A 22,194-nucleotide genomic window follows, 5' to 3' on the forward strand; every position below is an offset into this window, starting at 1 on the left:
CCACCCTTTTTTGACACAGAGAAATTTGGGAGTAACAGCCAGTTCTGATCTCTGAGGCACTCTCTATGGCCACTTTCTCCAAAAACAGTCTGAACTTCCTAAAGCAAAATGGACAAATGGTCTTCCAAAGGCTGCTCTAACATGGGTGAAGATGCAGAGGGACAGACTGGAATGGCTCCATCCCACTCACAGATCTGCGCTACCCCATTCTTCCTAACACACCTTTGCCCTTCATTCTACATGTTGCTTACCATTCATCTATATTAAGCAGTCTTGTTCTGCTCCCTTCACATCCCAACTCTACCATACCCTGATTTCCTAGGCCTCCTTTCCACCACCACCCTTCCAGCTCACCCTCTATCTAAACTGATTGCGTACACCACTCATACCAAAAGAGTGGCTCTTTCATCTCCGCTTTCATATCTTCCAGTCAAACTTCACATACCACCAACCACCAGTGGCACAGCCATAGGTACTGATACTGGAGATGGGGACACACCTCTCCTCCTCTCACCTTTCCTCACTCTCCAAGGACCTCTAAACCAATCTCAACCCATCATCTCCTTCTACTCTCCACTTTTTCTTCCTCTTTGCCCTCCCTTCTTAACCTTCCCCCTAGAATCTTAAACCCACCATCACATTCAGCTTCTAACCATGCCCTAAGAGTCAGATGGAGAGCCTATCCAGTCTAACCCTCCTAGACCTCTCTCAATCCCACCTGCACTTACCACTAACCTCTCCCTGTTTCCTCCACCTGACTTGCATCCGCTCCTGTTTACATACTCAGATATTCTTTAACTCTATTAAACGCAGAGGTATATTTGTCAATCACCATATGGTCTTGTGGTTTCACTCATATGCATGCATTACACTTAGCATGGCGAACTCCATTTAAAAAAACTGTCAGATCTATTGTAGTTTAAGGGACATTAGAGGGTGAGTAGACTATTTACATTATTAGAGAACAATTTGATATCAAGAAAGCAACACAAAAGTTTCAACCATTTCTTAGAGTTTCTAACAGAGAACAGTTTTGTGCCTCTATCAGCACATTTCCAACACTCAACATCTGAGTCATACACCCTAATCACATGATATCTTCAGCTTGGGTCACACCATTGATGAACGCCTGACGCAGTGCAACCAACACATTTTTCTACTTCATTAGAAAACCCAGCAGGTGCACCAAATCTCCTGCCATCACATTTGCAAGTATTTGAAAGGAGTAAGGAACAGAATAGCACCCATGAGGAGGGCTGCTTCAAACCTCCAGAGAACACTTTTTATGCCTGGCTGCTGACCCAGTAACCTAATACCCTCAACAAGCTGGAGAGCAGGACATTCTTCAAAGGCTGTGTCCTTTCGAGCTGAAGTTTTGCTTGCTGTCCAAAGGTAGTTCTACAACCCAAAAGGTTAATGTGCTGAGTCCTTTACCCTGTCATCAGACCAATCACATCTAGTGAAGTTGCCCATTCTTCCAAAACTGAATAGAGGTTTATCTGTGCTTATCTGGATCTTTGCTCCTGTTTCATCCCTGACATGCTCTGCACTTCAATACTATTGCTAATTGCCTTACACATGCCTGGAACAGATGCATTTTCTTGTTAATACACACATCCAGTTTCAGCCTGATGCTATGTGGTATTGTTACTTATCGTTGATGCTGAATGCTTGCTCTATGGGTTGGAAACAGGGACAACACTTTCGGATTGAGGGCTTGTTTATTCTGCAGTACAATTTACTTTGATTGGGGCACACACTAACAAAAACCTAAGAAAAAACATACAAACATCAAACAAAGGCCCGCAAATGCACCGCAAGAGAAAGGTTGTAATTCCACACTCTCAGAACTGATAATTCTGTTACTGAAGACAGAGAATCTGCAATGCCATGCCGAGGTCAAATATTCTATTGTCACAAATCAAGCACCCACCCTTTTTGAAGCCTTCGGATTCCTAGGGTGGAGGCCAATTCTCCATAAGGCTGCAGGTATAAATAGCAGACAAATATTTAGCAACTGTCTTCTAATGTGAGGTCATCACTTGAATGAGTCATGTGAACATTAACACAATGGCACTAGTGTTCGAACAATCCCATGATGAGGTGAGATAATTGAAATAACAATGAGATCAGCTTTCAAAGTAATGAGAAAGAAAGATGTGCATTATCATTCTTGGCATGTGTGCTTTTCTTGAAGTTCTGAACACTAACACAGTCAACCAGAACTGTAATTAAAACTACAAAGCATAACAATACCCACAATAACATTTTGATAAAAGATACAGCCATGACAATGCTGACCACACGGATAAAGTTAGCTTTAAGTTCCTTATCATAAACTGCCAGTACAGTGTCAATGTTAACTGTTTATCACACACTTTCAATTTCAGAACAAATATCTATGAAACCATGGGCTACATGTACAAAGGGCTTTTAATGTCGCAAACCCCCTCACTGGGTAAAAGCTTGCAACTGCAAAACCCTTCTTTACATCTTGACTCACCATATTTTGTGATCGGGAAATGTTTTTCCATATTGTAGAACAGATTTTGAAATTATTACTGAATCACAATGTGGAAGGGCCTACCTTCCAAATTGCTATTTGGTAACCTATGCATGCATTGCAATTGTAATTCTGGCTGCAATCTACTGATCCCAGGTTTGGGTGATAGCTCATTTCCAAAAGGGAAGGGGTCGAAAACAGTCCACTTTGCTGTTATAAGGAATTTGGGCTGCTTAAAAAAACTTTCCAATTACAGAGGTTAATGGTGACCTGCTTGATGAATATTAATCAAATCAAATCATTAATATTTATAAAGCGCGCTACTCACCCGTGCGGGTCTCAAGGCGCTAGGGGAAAAGGGCGGGGGGGGGGGTTACTGCTGCACGAAAAGCCAGGTTTTTAGGGGTCTCCGGAATGCGGAGTGGTCCTTGGTGGTCCTGAGGATGGTGGGGAGGGAGTTCCAGGTCTTGGCTGCCAGGAAGGAGAAGGACCTCTCACCCGCAGTGGAGCGGCGGATGCGAGGGACGGCAGCGAGCGCGAGGCCCGAGGAACGGAGGAGACGGGTGGGGGCGTAGAAGCTGAGGCAACGGTTGAGGTAATCCGGTCCCTTGTTGTGGAGGGCTTTGTGTGCGTGGGTGAGAAGTCGGAAGGTGATCCTTTTGCTGACTGGGAGCCAATGCAGGTGTCTCAGGTGTGCAGAGATGTGGCTGTTGCGGGGTACGTCGAAGATGAGGCGGGCCGAGGCGTTTTGAATACGTTGCAGGCGTTTTTGGACTTTGGCTGTGGTCCCAGCATAGAGGGTGTTGCCATAGTCCAGGCGGCTCGTGACGAGGGCGTGGGTCCCGGTTTTTCTAGTGTCGGCGGGGATCCAGTGGAAGATCTTGCGGAGCTTGCAGAGGGTGAGGAAGCAGGCGGAGGACACGGCGTTGACTTGCTTGGTCATGGTGAGAAGAGGGTCCAAGATAAAGCTGAGGTTGCGGGCGTGGTCTGCGGGGGTCGGTGCGGTGCCGAGTGCCGTGGGCCACCAGGAGTCGTCCCAAGCGGACGGGGTGTTGCCGAGGATGAGGACTTCCGTTTTGTCAGAGTTCAGCTTTAGGCAGCTGAACCTCATCCAATCTGCGACGTCCTTCATGCCCTCTTGTAGGTTGGTCTTGGCGCTGGCGGGGTCCTTGGTGAGGGAGAGTATAAGTTGGGTGTCGTCGGCGTAGGAGGTGATGATGATGATGATGATGTCGTGCTTGCGTACGATGTCGGCGAGGGGGCTCATGTAGACATTGAAGAGGGTCGGGCTGAGCGATGACCCTTGAGGTACGCCGCAGATGATCTCGGTGGGGTCTGAGCGAAACGGAGGGAGGTAGACTCTTTGGGATCGGTTTGAGAGGAAGGAGGCGATCCAGTCCAGGGCCTGGCCTTGGATCCCGGTGGAGCGGAGGCGGGTGATTAGGGTGCGGTGACAGACGGTGTCGAAGGCAGCCGAGAGGTCGAGGAGGATGAGGGCGACTGTTTCACCGTTGTCCATCAGGGTTATCAGGCAGGTTGTTCTGTATCACCCTGAGATTACTTGAACCGACATATCAGTACATAGGTAAGTTTGTAAAATATAATTCACAAAAAGTTGTAGCGCAAGTTAGGACTACTTTCTGAAAGCAGTTTATCTGTCCTTTCCAGCAAGAATGATTTGGTATGTGTGTATCAAAATATGCTAATCGTATCCATTTTTTTTAACGCTACTTTTTTCAAGAACAACATATTCACCTTTTTCTGATGTGTAAGCTGTTCCTCCAGCTGACTGCTCATTTTATTAAATAACTTCTGAAAGGGACAGGATATGGAATGCTTTTGCCAGCTATTTTGAGGGGTCAAAGTAACTCCTGCATGACTTATCAGGATGAAAGCATCCCTTGACACACCATAACATTCTCAAAGATATAAGAGAGGGCAGAAACTGGGGGTCTGTCGCATAAAACCACAAATCTGAGAAAAACCTTTGCCCAGGGAAGGACCATGAGGAACATGTGGAAAAAAGAAAGCATCTATAAGAAACAAGCATTGCCAAAGCCAACAGACCTGCCATTGGCTGCTGGCCTCTTGTCTTTATCAATGTATGTTTTGCTTTGTCATGGTTTCTATAAAACATTTTTGTTAGCAGAGCTGCCAGGACGTTGCCAATATAAACATAAAAAAGTTGGGGAAAAACAAAATATATTTTTTTGTTTTTTAAAAGCCCACATTGCCATAGTACTCAAGGGAACAATTGTGTGTGAATGTGCTACTTGTGAAAGAGCAAAAACCATCACTCATGGTGAAGGTTGCCAATGGCAATTTGCAGTATGCGTAGTGGGAGGAACAAAAATGTAAATGACAAAACAACGGATCACTCAACAAAGGGAAAGAACATTTGGCTGAAAGCCCCTATCCTTAAGTATGTTAGATGCAATTTTAGTAAAATCAAAAGGTTATGGCTAATGCAGATCTGAAAAGGTTGCTGTAGTGTTCATTAAACAGATTCCTGCCGGTCCTCAAATGAAAAACTGTAATAGCACTAAAATGCAGAGAACACAGGAGGTAGAGAGAAGACCACTGAGCAAAGTCACTGCTACTTTAAACTTGAAAAATCTGTACAACTGCTTGCCCCTTAACAAGTCTCTTCGCCAGCTGCGGTTTTCAAACTGTAATGCCTGGTTAAATATATTTAAACAGAGGACCAGGATGCTGCCTGGAATACGTGCAAGAGAGGAATCCCCCATCTGGAAGGCCAAGTTGCAGGTATAGTGTAACAGATCCCAGTACTTTGAAGCGGCCTTCCACACTTAGGCATCTTGCAATGCTTAAAGTAAATCAAAATTTCAGTTTGAAGACTGATCAATCTTTATATGTTCCTGAAGAACTTCAGAACAGCTATATGTGGTTTTTGAACGTTTTTGTTCTGGGAACACAGAAATTCAAACCGAGGGAATCTCCCCTCCACCTTTAACTGGAGAGGGAGAGTTAGAAATATCGTCAAGATGATCTTTTGTCACAGGTAAGACTCCTTCAAAGAAAAGTGGACCACACCCTCAAGTGTATATTATCTTAAGAATAAATTATAAGTTAGTTCTTTACACATGATAAAATGATAAGTTTCATTTCACACCTTGTCCCACTACAAATCTGGTAAAACCAGAAAAAGTGGGAATAATGGAATAAAATGCAAAAGGGTGTTTTTTTTCCAATACAACGCTGCTTGTTCCTGAAAGCTGGTAAGATGATGATCTAAGCACAGCAAACCTTTCATTGATGCTATCTTTAGGAAAGAAAAGTACACAATGGATACCTTCATGGAAAGAAAATATGAAGGTTTAAGCATGAGCTACCCCAAATATCCCATAACGGGAGTACCTGGACAGAAGTGTGTCTGCCTGAATGTGTGTCCATTTTTTTGTTATTTCTGAGTTTCTGTATGTGTGTTGCTTCTGCAGATGTGTTTGAATGTGAATTATCTCTGTGTATGTGTACCCATACTGACGTCAGCTTTTTTTTTTTTTTTTTTACGACTTTCTACGCCAGAAGCGGGGAGCCATGAAGAACACTGAGACTGGTGTGCCAGAACTAGAGCCCTGAAAGGGAGCCCCCATCCCTAGAAATCAGTTCGTAGAGCGGGGAAGATGGGTGGGTTGATAAGGAATCTGCAACTGGAATAATAGATAGAATAATAGATAATTTGTTGCCAGAGATAAGTTGTTCATCTGACAGAGACTTCTAGTTGCACATTCCTCACCTTAGAATAGATTCCCAACCAATACCATCCTTGTAGGAGGGTCTGTGAACCAAGACCATACTAGGACGTCCTGCAGGACTGAACGGCCAAAATAACCGTTCCTGTGGACCTGGCTGTCCAGGCAGTAATGTTTGGTGAACGTGTGCTGGTGCGCCCAAGTTGCTGCTTGGCAGATGTCCAGGACTGGAACTCCGCTTGCTAACGCAGTGGTTGCAGCTGTTTGCTCCGGTGGAGTGAGCACGCAAACCCTCATGGGGTTGCCTCATTTTGATGCAGAGAACAACCCATCTGGAGGTGGTTCTCTTCTGCACAGCCCGTCCTTTCTTCGCACCCACATAACCCATGAACAGTGGATTGTCCACCCGGAAGTCTTTGGCTCGATTGAGGTAGAACGCCAATGCTCTTTTTGGATCCAGACAGTGGAGTCTCCTCTTCCTCCTCATGAGAAGGATGAGGGGGTGCCTGAAAAGAAGGCAAGATGATGGATTGGCCTATGTGAAAAGGCGTGACCACAACAATGGGAGATTTAAATAAGGAGGGTTGATCAGGAAGTCTGAGGAGGGCAGAGACTGCAGACAGATAACCCTTAAGGCTGCCCAAAGCAGAGCCCTGCTGGGCAAGAGAGAGAATAAACAAAATAACCTCGGACAGACGTGAAGAAAGGGGATCAACAGTTTTGTTGGTACACCATGCCACAAATTTATGCCAATGACAGGCATACATCGTTTTTGTGGAGGGATACCTGGCTGCCAAGATAACATCACAGACTTCGGTTGGAAGGTCGAAAGCTGTCAACTGCCACCACTCATTCTCCACGCAAGAAGACAGAGACTGGACAGGTTTGGGTGGAGAACCCTCCCCTGCTGCAGGAAGAGAAGATCCCCTTGAAGATGCAGTTTGAGTGGAGGATCAATGGCCATGCTCAGAATCTCGGAATACCCTATTCTCCGTGTCCAGTCTGGAGTCACAAGAATTACCTGGGGCCTGTCGTACTTGATCTTCTTGAGAACTCTGGACAGAAGTGGTATTGGCGGAAAGGCATACAGAAGGCCGGAATTCCATTTGAGACAAAAGGCATAGCCAAGTGAGTGTTGCCCTGGAAACTCCAACGCGCAAATCAGCGGACATTGTGCGCTATCTGCAGAGGCGAACAGATCTAACCAAGGCTCTCCCCACTGTTGCAAGATACCGTGTGCCAGCTCTGGATGGAGACTCCATTGGTGACTGACCATGCATTCAAGGCTGAGTCCGTCTGCTCTGGCATTCAGAGAAGACGCCAGATGTTGAACCACCAGGTATATGCTCTGATGTTCCAGCCACGTCCAGAAATGCAGGGTCTCTTGACAAAAGGTCCACGACCCCACCCCGCCCTGCTTGTCCGGCGGTGTTGTTCGAGAACACTTGCACCACTTTCCCTTTGAGATAGGGAAAGAATGCCTTCAATGCAAGCCTGATCACCCCTGAGCTCCAGAAGGTTCATGTGGAGCCCAGACGCCTCTGATCTTCACCTCTCCCATGTCGCCTTCCCATCCCAGGAGTGGCGCATCTGTCACTAATGTCTGATCTGGTTAGGAAAGGGAGAGGGATATGCCTCCGACCCCATCTTGGTTTGTTAGCCAGCACTGCAGATCTTGCACAGTTCCTTCCGAGTTCTGGACCATGTCTGAGAGATTCCCCCGATGTTGCGCCCACTGGAACTTCAGGTCCCACTGCAGAGCCCGCATATGCCATTTGGCATGTGAGACCAGTACGATGCAGGAGACCACAAGGCCCTTCAGCCTCAGTCATTCTCACCGAAACCCAGGATAGAGGCTGAAACATCCGTATCATAACCTGATTATCCTGGACACGCTACTCGGGAGGCTAGGCCAGAAACTGCACTGTGTACAGAACAGCTCCGATGAAAGGGAGTGTGTAAGAGGGAGTCAGGTGTGACTTCTGCATGTTTATAGTGAACCCCAGCAAATGCAGGAGGCTCACCATAGTCTGGAGGTGGGAGACGACATCCTGAGGTGAGCCCTCTTTCAACAGCCAGTAGTCGAGGTAGGGGAAGACTGAAACCCCTATCCGGCGCAGATGAGCTGTGACCACTTGCTGGTAAGGCAGAAGGGGAGCACAGTGAACTGAAAGTGCTCACGCCCTACTACGAACCACAAGTAATATCTGTTGGGCAGGCAGGACGGGAATATGAAAACAGGCGTCCTGCAAGTCCAATGCTGCCATCCAGTCTCCAGGGTCCAGGGCAGAAAGGACCTGAGCCAGAGTGAGCATTTTGAACTTCTCCTTCCTGAGGAAGAGATTGAGGGTCCGGAGGTCTAGGAAAGGATGAAGGCCCTTGTCGTTTTTGGGCACCAGAAAGTAGCGGGAATAACAACCACAACCTCTCTATGGCTCCCTTTGCCAAAAGAGCCGTAACTGGTCTGTGATGGGATGACGAACTAGGAAGATTTGGAGGCTGCAGCAACAAGGGGGGAGGGGTTGGTTATGGGGGTGAGTGAGAGAGGGTGGTAGACTGGGCCGACTGGTGGCTCCCTGATCCATGGGGATGTTGGATCCCGCGTCCTCGGCCACACACAGGCTAGGCAGCATGTGCGGCACGGTGGCTGGAGAGAAATGGACAAGTTTGGGCGCCTCTTCTGTAGCCACGAAAGGGGAGAAAAGTCGACTGCAGGGAACAAGGCGCAGCTGCGAGGCCAAGGGACCGAGCCATAACCAGGACTCCTTGAAACGCTCGAGCGCCAAGACTGCTTTGTCTCTGAAGAGTCAGGTGCCATTGATGGGCATGTCCTTAAGTGACTGCTGGACATTCCTCTAAAAGCCAGATGTCCTTAACCGAGCGTGGTGCTCAAGAGCTACTGTTGACACAACCGATCTGCCCAGTGAGTCGGCGGTGTCCAGTCCACATCTTACCGTGAACTTGGCTGCATTTCTCCCATCAGCAACAGCTTGGGAGAGAATGGCCCGGGCCTCCTATGGGACCTGTGGCAGCACCTGCACCACCGATTCGCATAAAGTATGGGTGTAACAGCCCAAAAGGCATGCAGTGTTTATTGACCGCAGTACATAACTGGAGGAAGAAGAAATGTTTTCTTCCCAAGTTGGTCTAGTCTTTTTAATTCCTTGTCCAGGGGTGCGGAAGGGAATGTGCCCGAAGAGGAAGAAACCTGAATGACTAAGCTCTCAGGGATAGGGTGTTGGATCAGGAATTTAGGGTTGTTAGGCACAGGCCTATGGCGGTGGGCGACTGCTGTGTTGACAGGAGGCCCTGTGCTGGGTTTAGACCAATTCCCCAGCAGGACATCAGTGAGGCCCTCACTGAAGAGCAACAGGGGTTCAGATGTGAAAGCCCTGGGCTGAGGCACCTCAGTCAGGAGGTTAGTCCTGACTACTAGTGAAGGCAGCTCAAAGCCCAGGACTCAGGTGCTCTTTGTGGTATCATCAAGGAGGAGGCTCCCTCCTCTGTAGCCACGCTAGGGGGAGAAAGCATGCCAGAGTCAGGTTACCCACTAGCTTCACCCAATTCCGGAGCCCAGTCTACATAGGGTATTCAAGCTGGTATTCTAGAGGGTCCAGCGACCACTCCATGCTGTCACCGTACCCATATCCACAGGTATAAGGGCCAGGATCCAGCCTAGGGAGAAATGTCCCCAAAGTCCGAATCGGGCGACGTTGTTCCTGCTCCGGGCCGGAGTCGGGAATGAGTATAGGACCAATGTCGATTACGGGCCCAAACAGCATCGGGCGCGTCGACTGCTGCACCAGTGCCAAGGAAGGTTAAAATGGCATGACCGGCGTCGGCTCAGATCTGGAAACGGACCCTGGGGTGCCCTCCGGAGCCAAGGCCGAAGCTGCTGACGCGGAACCAGAGGGGACCCCCGCCAACCGTATTGGGCCTGAAGGAGTCACAGGAGGGTCGGTCTGCCCAAATATGAGGCGCACTGACCTGGGCAGGGGTGTCTCGGGGAGGCGTGGAGCTGACCCATAATCAGGCTCCAAGGATGGAGGCCTAGAAGGACGACGCAACTCCCACACTGCATCGGCCGAGTGATGGGGTGAAGTCAAAGAACGCTTGTTGTTCTTCTTCTTATGACCCAAATGTCCTGAGGACTTGGAGTGGGACGAAGACGACTGGTGATGGCTCCGTGAACGGTCTTGTGACATTCCGCTTGGGCGAGAACAGGAGGGACATGAAGCTGACCACTGGGCCACCATAAGCTTCAGGGAACGCTCCCTCAAAGCCTTCGGGTTCATGTTAAGGTAGTCGGAGCACGACTTCAAGTCATGGTCGCGCTCCAGACACCACAAGCACATAAGGTGGGGATCCATCACCGACATCATGCGGTGAAAGGAGTCACACAGTTTGAATCCGGTCATACTGGAAGACATCTCGATGCACCAAGAATGTCAAAAAAGTTTGACAAAAGGGTTGAAAAATCCGTCAAAAAGCGATTGAGGGTAGCTCTTCTCTGGATCTGCGTATAGGCTGGTGCGGAAAGAAAGGAAATGACATTGGTGCGCCGGTGTGGCGCCTATATATGACCGCAGCATCAACACGGTGACCACAATGGACGCGGAGTCGACCAATGCCACCTGACAGCGCACAAGGGTACTGCTGGAAGAAAACTCTACAGTCTAACACCTGGGGGAAATTCTAAAGTGAGAAATCTGCACCTAGAAGTCTCTATCAGATTGCCCTTCTTCCTCTAGACTTCCCTGTCTGTGCATTTTGTGAAAGCCACTGCTTTCACATAGGCCAATGCTAATTATTCCTGGTTTTGAGGACAGGAATATAAAACATACAAAACACAGGTCTGCATTAAGTTCATGTCAGAAGGCCTTTGTTAAATGCGGCACTGTTTTAAGTATTCAGGAATGTCCATGGTGTAACAGTGTTGACTTGTAAATAAATAGATCAACTATTTTATTTTTCACAGGTTGCTGTACAGTTTTTTTTTTAAGGTGGCTAAAGGCACCACAAATTATTTTAAAAATGAAATGTAATCCCTAGAATACAGTTGATGCATAGTAACATTTTTTTTAAGACTTGCTGAAACTGAGAACAATATAAGTAGATTGTCAACACTTTTACATTTAGCAGTGTACCTCTCCTCCTGGCTATTCAAAGGTATATTCATATCAATCCATCTATTCTCTGGGGGTCCTCTGGGACATCTTTAGCTACTTACTTCTTATTCAAAAGATGCAAAATCCAGGTTAAAATACTGTGATCTCGAATGAGCTCATATGCAGCCTTTGTAATCATAGCTGCATTCTGCAGGATTTCAAATATCAGGTCCTAAAAGAAGACAAGCAGAGGCTGGTGAAAATGGACATATTAGACACATAAAGATGTTGGGCAACAGGAAATACAACTCGAAGTGATTGTAAAATAGCAAAATATTTCTTTCCTGACTTAGAAAGGTCAGCCGGATCCTTCCCTCTGGTGGCAAAATCAGAGGCATCTATCACAACAATAATGAAATCACAAGCAAGAAATTCATATGTCACTTAATAAGGAGTGAGATCCAAGTGATTAAATTTGAGTTTGCTAAGAAAACACAGTTGTTGTTCATTGTTCACTGCCAATTTTACCTCCCGCGTGGGACGCAACAATAGGCAAATTAGCTCTGCTGTCAGCGACTGATGCACTCTTGTTAGCAGAGCTAGATATTCACAACAATGGTTTTGCCTGACGTTGGTTAAGAGGTCAGGGTAGATAGGGAAGATGCCAAGCCTCTACCCCAACGTTTCCACTACCAGAAGCTATGGACACTAAAAGATATGCTTCCACTAATGACAACAGCTCTGATCAAACATGTAAGTAAAATGAATAACCTACTGAATGAATTAGGACATGTTGCAAAAATTCTAAAACACAAGGTCACTGGATTCTGTACCTTTAGAAGATATCTTTTTAGAGCTTGTAAACACAAAAACTATTGATCTGCGAAGGTTGGAAGGCATTACTGAGACTCAAAGATTCACGCTAGCTAAATTAACAAACAACTTTAAACAAACAGCATACTAACACCGCACAAAGACCGTAGTCAACAAAAGTGGCCAATTCCTACTAACAGAGCCCGCACAGGGATGACAGTAAATAAAACATTTATTCCCAGGTGCTTAGTTGAGTAGAGGGTAAAATGGCAAAGGATAGAAGCAATCAAATAGCACCAGTAGAAAGGACTAAAGAGGACAACTATGGCTTTATAACAGTATGCAGTAAAATAAAAGTTAAATTCAAATGATTAGCAGCTTATAAATAAGTAATGAAAAAGTCATGTTGAAAAGCAATAAGCCTTACCTGATTTTTAATCAAAACACAAAACATGCATCAAACAAATTGGAAACAACAATATTTCTGTTACATTGGTTTCTTAGGAAAACAAAAAAAAAAGGGGGCAAATAAGTATGAGGTAGGGAGACAGTCAAGCAGACTAGTAGATGATGAGAATCCTTCCTGATAGTCAATAGCACAGGAGGAAAATTTGTCTTGAAAAAGCTTCATTAACTTGGTGGTGATTTTGAGCCAAAGGTACTTAGTATATCCTTTTGCCCATCTGAAAGGGGAGGTAGTTTCTAGGTTCACTGCCAGTGGTAATGACAGATTCAAAATGTCTGACATGTCTAAAAATATATTATATGCCACCACCAATTCAAGGTCATTCAGATAATGGACCAATTCTGCCTCCTGTGTGTTTAGCTCCCTCCACACATCTCTGATTCCCATTTCTTTCACAGTACTTTTAAGTTTCTTAGAGAACGTACCCATCAATAGTGGTCCTTTCAACAACGTATCCCTATAGGCATCCCTCATAGAATTAAAGTCGCCTGTGATTATATCTCCCTTTGCCAATCTCAATATTTGCTCTATAAAGCTTCTGAAGAATTTGTCTTGGGATGTATTAGGTGAAAATGTCATGGCAAGCCACAAGCTGGCCCTATAACGAACCTACCAGCTCCAAATATTGTCCAATTTCTATCCTTTATGGTATCTGACACCAGAAATGGGAGATCTTTCCACATCAAATTAGCCATCCCTGTTACGTTTGGGCTTAGCTGAGGAGAAACAGCCTACCAGACACGCTCGGTGTCTCATTTTCACTTGATATTTCTTTAGCATATATGTTTTTTTAGGCATATGATGTCAGGTTGTTGAGATCAAAGGGATTTCCAAACTGCAGCTGTTTTAACTGGGGCATTCAGCCATAGACTTCACCATAGATGGAATTAAATGTCAAGTAGTTTCCATAAAATCTGGGTAAGCATTGCTTCATTTTTGTATACTCCGTCAGGTCTTGTTCTCATCTGTGGGCTCCCTCTTCAGCCCCACCCTTTCATTTGCCAATCTCTTTTAAATCAGGGTCAACCGTATGGCTTCCCCCATACCTACATTAAAAAAAAAACTTCAATTTTTAACAACAAAAGGTTGGCAGGATAATTCCATCTTGGCTTATTTCCTTATTAAGTTCTCCCATAAATAGGATCCTACCTTTTGGGGAACAGAGAAAAGTCTTGGTCCTTCTATTCGTTATGTTTCAAGACAGGTGAGAGACACTATGTAAACTCTAAATTTTCCTTTTTTAAATGCATACATGTCTGTTCAAGGTAAGTGTGATGAACCTCATCAGTGGAAAGCCATTCTGCTCTCCCTTGAACAACATTCCAGAAACATTCAAAGTATGGTAACACCTGCTTCTCTCCGAGTCTTCTACCCATCGCTCATGGACAATAGTCAAGTATCCTGCATGTCAGCTAAGCACACATCTGTTAGAGATACCCTCCTTTTTGTCGATCCCTATCAATTCTTTTGTATTAGTGGTTGATCTCCTTTGTGGTTTTGCTTTCTGCCAGGTTGGTTGCGAGCTTTCGTTTGGTTGGTCTGGGATGTTACCATGGATTGTCATATCTACTTTGTCTGCGCTGCCCAAAAGACCAATATCCAAGCTTGTAAGTGCGTCACAACTTTCTGTAAAATAATGAACTTTAACTTATAGTTCGAATGTTATACCAAATGGAAATGTATATCTGTAGCAGATTTTGTCTTTGCAAACATTTTCCGTAATGAGTCTTGAAGGAATTTCTCTTCTGTAATAGGGTGTTCAAAATGTTCTGGAACACCATCCAGAACTAATTCTGAAAGAACACCATTTCATTTTTTTTAAAGCTTTTATTGGACCTTCCTCGTCTCAGAACCACCTGGACAAATCCTAAGCATTAGAGCCTAAGAACCACCATCCCTCTGCACTTGTTCACACTCTGAGTCCTTTGTTTCTGCCCCGGTAGTAGGATTTCCCACAGAGGGTGGTAGCTTCAGGAACACTGCTGTAGCGGTGTAAATTAGATGGGGATCTTTGGCTCCCATTAGAATTGACGTTTTCTGGAGCCTATTTATTCCATTACCGGCCTTGATGCGGTTGGCTTGCATGTGGAGAGGGAAGGGGAGCACATCTGTTCACGCGGTCGCCAGGGCCCTCCTTCCCTTTGAGTTTTTATGTTAAACTGCACTGAAACTTGTTCCCCATAACAAAGACAGAGAACATGCCGTTTATGCTTTTGAGTTTTAGTGTACATTGGTGTTTGGCCCTTGCTCTCTTCCCTCTTGCACTACTCCACTTCCCTTCATTTACCAATTTGATGGGGATAAAGATGTTGAATATGGGGGCTGCAGACTAAGAAAGTATGATGCAAATGTTCAGTTGGGGTTTTACGCTTTTGCATGATTTTGATACAGTGGGATATTCACTATGAATATGGCTCAGTACAAAATTTTAAAACAAACTTGGAAAGACATGGGATAATTTACCTGGGTGGACCCACTACTCAGTGGGCTGTTGTAGTAAGACATGATGATTTGAAAAATCCTCTGATTGTTATACAGCTCGTAGCAATATCTGTCTTGCAAACCGTCTGCCAAGAGTCGGAGAGTCCACTTCTGTTCCACTTTATGCTAGGAAAAAAGATCCACCCATAAATTTACTTAATAAATGACAACATGTCAAAGTAAATCATAAAAGAATAAACTACAAGTATTAAAATTTATCATAAAACATTTCTTTTAATATTACTGAGTGCAGAAAAAGATAAGGGAGTAGAACAGCACCAACATGCCGAAATCGTTTTCGGTCAAAGGTTTCAGGTACACAACAGAAGTCCACTTGATTATTGTATGCAATTTAGTAGCTTTACTAAATAAATATATATCCTGAGGGAAAGTAAACTGATGAAGGATCACTTAATTTGAGGTATCAAAGACTTATGAAAATGAACAAGTCCTTTGATTACTTGGACGAAGACATTTATTTGTTCTAATAGGAGTCCACAAACCATTTTGCTTTTCGAAACGTATGTCCCACATGTTTGTTCATGAACATAATTCTAGGGGAAACATGCATATGCAAATGACACATGCATGAATATGCATGAGTGAAAACGTACAAAAGGCTGATTAAATCTTTAGGTGAATTTAAAAGAAAAAAACGGAATTGTCCTGGGAAGGATTTATAAACTGCCTGGCTGGGACAGAAAGTGAGAGCATACACCCTTGGCCTATGCAGGCCATCGAACTTCTCTGGAAGGAGAGATAATTAAAGCAGAACTTTCCTGGGAATAATCATAATCTCTGTAAAGAAGCAGGACTAGTCTGCGAAGGAGTGAGAAAACTCAGTGGAAGAGGAGAAACAAGCAGCAGGGATGTGCTGGTCAGGTATGCTAAGCTCTCTAGAAGAGAAGGCAAGAGGCAGGACTGGGCTATCACAGCCATCCAGCCCTATTTAATCCCTTCAGTGTTTCACTGAACTCCAGGGTGTTCTGAGACTGCAGGCAGCAGGGAACTGCCCCATCTCATGAGAAGTGTAACCCGGCATTAAGGTTGACTTGCTGCATGTCCCAGTGAGTACTCAAACAAGAACAGGACTTGTTGAATGTGCAGCACCAGTGAAGCTGCATATTCACTGTGTCAAGAGTTGTCTTGGAAGGCAGTCTGAGTCAGAAACATACAAAGACTCCGGTAGGATTCTACATCTGAGCATCCCAGTCATGTAGCAACAGAGACTGAGGAGATAGGCTGCTATGTGATGATACACTGTCAGCTGTTACCATGACAACCACTCAGGGCCGGCTTTAGCACTGCTGACACCCTGTGCAACAATCATTTTTGTCCCCCTCCCTCCCATGACCTCCTCCTGGGATTCTTCTTCTTTTAAAGTTCTGGTAAAGGCTGGCTTTACTAATCCACTCAGCTAACCACATAAAATACAGATTTGTTCTTTACAGCAGGCATATTAAACCTCTGCGCTACTTTATGGTGAGTCAAAACTGTCACTGGACAAGCTCCACCTCTCTTTCTGTCAGGAATATTAATCACAAGAGTTACCTTGACATTTTTATTGTTGTCTGACAGCTGGACGCACGTGGGACTCTGATTCAGGTGATTTTAAATTTTGAGTTATTGATAAACACAGTACCCCCTACCCTGAGGTCAGCGCCCAGTGCCGCCACACCAGTCGCAAACCCCTAAACGGCCCTGCAACCACCTCTCCTCGACACTGGGTGCAGAGCACGCTGGCAGCAGCTAAATGTTGACTGCTTCTGCTCGTTTCATTTTACAATAGTTTAACAAATACCGGCACTGCACACTTCACAGTGAATACAATGCTGACACCAAAGGACTGTGAAATAGAGTGACAACAAAGTGTCAATGCAATAATGCGGAGACAATGACTAATTTGCAGTGGCGGCTTCTCCGCAATGACAGATGAACGTCGTGTCACTGGCTCAGAGCCAGCAGCTGAAAAACAAAACAATATTTTATTATCGTCTTCTTTTTCAGCTGCTGACTGAGCCAGGTTGTGCAGGGAGGGACGGGGCCGGGCCCTGGGAGGGGAGAGGAGGAGTGGAGTCACTGAAGTGAACTTTAAAGTGCTCACGTCAGTTTGGCTCGCCGTCTTAGGTCTGCCAAACAGACATGGGCTCCTAGGTTTCTCCAACCCAGCTGTGTTGCACACCCGGGTTGGAGAAACAGCACAGACTCCCATGCGCTGTCTGAGCGGCAGACCACACTGCTCAGACCAATCCTAGAGCTGCTTTCATGCTAAGTATAGCATGAGAGCAGTGCCAGGATTTTGTCCGGAGACTGTGGTGGTGTCCCAGCGGCTTCTGAGACACCATCAGGAGCAAGAGAAAGGAGGAGCAAGGCGTCCGGCAGCAGTGGAGGCAGGACAGGTACATTTTTTAAAATGATTTCCCTGATCCCCTCTATTCCTGCCCCTCCCCCACCCTCACACTTGAGATTTGCAGCTGCTGCCACTGTTAATTTGCGTTAGTCTAACCCCATATGAGTGATGCTAGGCAGAGGTGCATTAACCAAATGCTAATTTGCTTTATGAAGCTGTTTACAGTCTGATGTACTAAAATAATATGACATAAAAATATGGAAAAGGGAATGGGTGGTAAAGCGCTCACACCAGGATAGCAGCAGCTTATCTGAGCTTCTGCACCCGTTTATCTAATCAGACAATAATGCCAGAAGAATGTCAGCCTGAAGACCCACTGTGGTGCCGACAGGTGCGGTAGACTCTGGGGGCCCACGTCTGACCAATTATCGCATTGTGGGTGGCAGCCATGTGACCCCTGGAGGAAGAAAGCCGGAGGCTGTGGCCTGGAAGTCTTGGAGTTGGAGAGCTGCAAGAGGGAGAGTGAGAAAGGCATGAATGCTCGGCAACAAGGTAGAGCTATGACTCTGGGCACAGCCTTGGGGAGGGCTGGGCCCTGAGGGCACTGCAGGGGTCGCAGCAAATTAAATATCTGCAAAGAAGATAGTGCACCATGTACAGCTCATGTAGATTACTGACCGTAGCTGAATGATGCGCCTCAACCCCCACCTCCATACATGAGGGTCCTGCGAGGCTGTCTGAGCAGATGCATCATGCCGCTGAGGCCTACAAATAACCATGTGATTATGATGTTACAGACTGCTTGGTCAGCATGGGACACTAGTCACACTCCCTCTGGAACACCAAGGTATAATTTGCGGTCTGGAAGAGATCAGCTGCACATGAAGCTGGACAGGGGGCAAGGAACAGCTATCATCTGTAGAATGGGACAGATGTGGAAGCTAGATCAGTGATTGAGCACGGTGGGGTTGGAGGAGGTGGCTGTGGGGGCGGAAGGAGGAACTATCGCAGAAAAACAATGCCTCACTCCAGAAGAACACTACTATCTTAGCCCTGCTGCTGGGAGCTGAGCACAACCACCAACTTGCTAAGGGGAAATCAGACTAAAAACAATCACGGCTCCAGTTTGAGGCCAAAAAAACACAAATAGGACAATGGGCTAGAAGGGAGAGTCTCATATGGCCTGGAGATTGAGGAGACAGAGTTGGTGAAGGTGGGGACACAATACCTGCTGTAGATGCATAACAGCCTGGCATCCATTGATGGAACAGTGGAATTCTAAAATGCCATCTAGATGGGATGAAAGAGCAGCCACATAAACACTCAGTAAGAAGTGATATGATGGAGCAGAGGATCTCAGAAGTTGAGGATGATACTGATCAGATCTACATGGCCAAGAAGGAAATGGCAAGCGATGTAGAGAGACTTAACTGCGCAATGAAGACCGAGAAGCTCGATCCTGCAGAACAAAATGTACAATTTCTCGGAATTCTGGAGGCGACAGACAGGGAAAATGGAAGAGTATGTTGAGGATATGCTGGCTTCATTGTTTGGCAGAAAGAAGCTGCCCGGATCTATACACTGGAGAGACCACACAGCTCCCTTGCACTGCGAATGATACCTTGTGCCCCTGACATCCGGTCACAGCTAAGCTGCTGTGCCTCCGGTGGCCAGGAAAAACAGGAAACCTGGTGTACAATGGTAACAGGATCTTATTCTATACTGATGTCACAATGGTGCTACAGGAGGTGCACAGCAAGTTTCTAAACATAAAGAAAAAGCTTAGAGATCTAGACACACATAACGTTGTATCCCACAAAACTGAGATTTATTTGGGCAGAGGAATTCCTAAACAAACACGTCCAAAGACGAGGCCAGAAAAGTAGGACTCCTGAATTATCTACACAACACACTCTGAGTGATGTGGATGAAAGCTACTGAGTTCTATCATCCTCAGATCACTGTGGAAGAGAGCCATGCTTAAGGTCTTCAATTAAGCGACTGTGATTCTCTGTGGGGCAGATGCATCAATTAAGAACTGAGTGGAGAAGGGCCAACAAGACGGAGATGAAAACACACCCCTATGGATGGTAAGTGACAATGGGGTGAGCCGGCACCGGCCATGTGGACCGCTGAAACACTTGCGATGTGCAGATTCACAAGAGGGATACTAGTCCCATATCTGTGCAGGACTGGATACAAGACTAATTGTGGGGACTGTGGGCCGGAATTAACTCCTTTGATGGCAACTAAACTGCAACAGGGCATCTAAGGAGAACTGATATCTCTAGTCCCCTTCCACTTGCTTCAGCTGCTTGTTTGGAAGTTGATGTGCAACATTTATGTATGGTTTGCTGTTTCAGTTTGAGAATTGCTGAATGGGGCAATCCACTGGAAAGATGGGTTTGGGATGGGAAGAATTTGGTCAATGTACACATTAATATATTTGGAGGGTCACCTACTGCATGCTTAGATAAGGAAAGTTTAGTTTAGTTTACAGAATTTGTAGAGCACACAGCTACCCGAAGGCCTCCCAGCGCTGAGGAGGATCACTAGATATGAGGAACAGACCTAAACAGGGAACAATACAGTTTTCAATTTTCTACGGAAAGACGATTCTGACAAATCATGACGAAGTTCCAAGGGGAGGGAGTTCCAGATCTTAGCCGCTCTGCAGGTAAAGGATCTATCCCCCTATCTGAATTTCCTCACACGAAAGGAGTTGATTCGAAAAGCTGAGGAAGATCTGTGTAATCTCCAGGGGTGATAGGGAGTGATCATTCATCTGAGGAAGACAGGACCCTTGTTTCGGAGGGCTCGGTGAACAAAACACATAGCTTTAAAGCTAATGCTTTGTTCAACAGGCAGCCAATGGAGGGAAGCCAAGGCTGGAGTGGCAGAAGATTGACTGGAGGTGTCTGTGAGTAAGCGAGCATCAGCGTTCTGCACCAACTGAAGTCTCTTTAGGACATGCAAAGGAGAGCTCAGGAGCAGTACGTTCCCATAGTCCAGTCGTGAAAGTATCAGAGCCTGAGTCAGAAGTCTTTTGGCTGAGAATGGAAGTAGTTGAAAGAATTTCCTAATTTTCCTATAGTGGGCTCACTAACTATATATTGAGATGTCATGTACTAGGTGCAGACTACTGCGGGTGGGGGAAGGAGTTAAACTTTTAACTTGGAATGTTTGGGCCTGAATGACCCTAGAAAGACATCCTGCGTGCGCAATGCAATCAACATATTTGGCTTATAGAAGACACACCATGAAATGAGTGCAAGCTTAATATTGCCAAACACTGGAGCTTTTACATGTTTTTCACCTCATAATCAGCTTATGTCAGGGAGGTGGCGATATTTATTAGGAGAGGGCTGCCGTAGATGCATACGCAGGAAATTATTGACCCAGAGGGCTGATACTTGATCATAAAGAGGCATTTAAATATGTACAAGATAGAACTAATCAAGTCCTATGGCCGAAACTATGATGATCCTGATTTCTTTATGCCACTTGTTACCGTGGTTCAACTGCTAGTACTCTGTTTTTCTCTGGGTGTGACTCATAACGTGACCTTACACCCCACACTGAATAGCGGCCGACAGGGGAGGAGTCCACCCCAGGGCGCGAGACACACTGCATGATATGCAACACTATGATGGAGAAAACAATACCCTGGGGAGCGAGGACATACCTGCTACCACTCAGCCACTGGCTCAGACTCTACGCTTGATTACTGGCTAGGCACGAAAGACATCACTAGCTGGATAGCAGATCACTAACTCATCATTCCAACACGGACACTACCAGATCAAATACACAAACATGGGATTGGGGCCTGTACTCTATCATGTTGGTAGACACCTCATTGAAGGAAGAGACCAGCCAGGCCATAGGCGATTATTTTAGGATGAACATAGGGTCGGTACATTGCTGGGGAACACTATGGGCGGCATTCAAAGCAGTGATATTATGGGGAGTGCATAGCAAAGGGACATGATATATTCAAATCAATCAGGCATACATTAGCTACACTGGAGACTGGGCTTCAAAACTTAGAAGTAATACACTGCAAAAAGGGCACCCCAGAGACACTACAGAATCTTCATGTCAAGATTCAGGAATTTAGAGATGAGGCAGACAGGTAATTAAAATTATTTGGTAAATATGTTGTAGCACGGGTATGTGGCAAGAGCATATGTTAGCCAAACTCACGAGACCGCGATGGACGGTGATGGCGCCATGGTCTCAACAGAGGTGGATGAAGGCACCGTAAAATATCAGCCCAATGAAATAATGCAGGAATTCACTAGATACTACACTCACTTGTATGAATCTGGAGAAATCCGTAGCACTATGGATATCAATTAATACTTAGAGAAAGCTACTTTAGCATGGGTGGAGAGGTGGAAACCTTGTGTGCCCCGCTCTTTTTTGCAGAGGTCCGTAGCACAATTAGAACACTGAAAAATAACAAGGCACCAGGTAGTGACAGCCTCACAAAGTTATTTTATAAGGAATATATGGAAATGCTTGCCCCAGCCCTGCTGGTGGTTCTGAAGAGGTGATGGCAAAAGGGTGCATACCATCAATGATGCTCGAGGCACTTGTGATTACTCTCAAACTCGGACAAGCCACCAACTAGGTTCATACTGCTATCACTAATAAACATGGACAATACCATACTGGCCAAAACAGAGGTGGCATGACTGATGCCACTACTGCATAGACTGGTCTAGATCCGCTGAGTACAACTTAAAACACTACTT

The 22,194-nt window shown here is 45.7% G+C and overlaps 1 protein-coding gene across 1 annotated transcript in view; it reads right to left on the reverse strand.

Annotated features, from left to right (window-relative positions):
• The window catches only part of URB1 (URB1 ribosome biogenesis homolog), a 683,114-nt gene that overhangs the window by 62,137 nt on the left and 598,783 nt on the right, over nucleotides 1-22,194 (reverse strand). The window contains exons 34-35 of the mRNA XM_069204026.1: nucleotides 15,067-15,210; nucleotides 11,447-11,556 (exon numbers count right to left, since the gene is read on the reverse strand). Coding sequence (XP_069060127.1) covers nucleotides 11,447-11,556; nucleotides 15,067-15,210 — 254 coding nt within the window. The remainder of the gene's footprint in view (nucleotides 1-11,446; nucleotides 11,557-15,066; nucleotides 15,211-22,194) is intronic.

The sequence above is a fragment of the Pleurodeles waltl genome, chromosome 8 (assembly GCF_031143425.1).
Source record: "Pleurodeles waltl isolate 20211129_DDA chromosome 8, aPleWal1.hap1.20221129, whole genome shotgun sequence".
NCBI lineage: Eukaryota > Metazoa > Chordata > Amphibia > Caudata > Salamandridae > Pleurodeles > Pleurodeles waltl.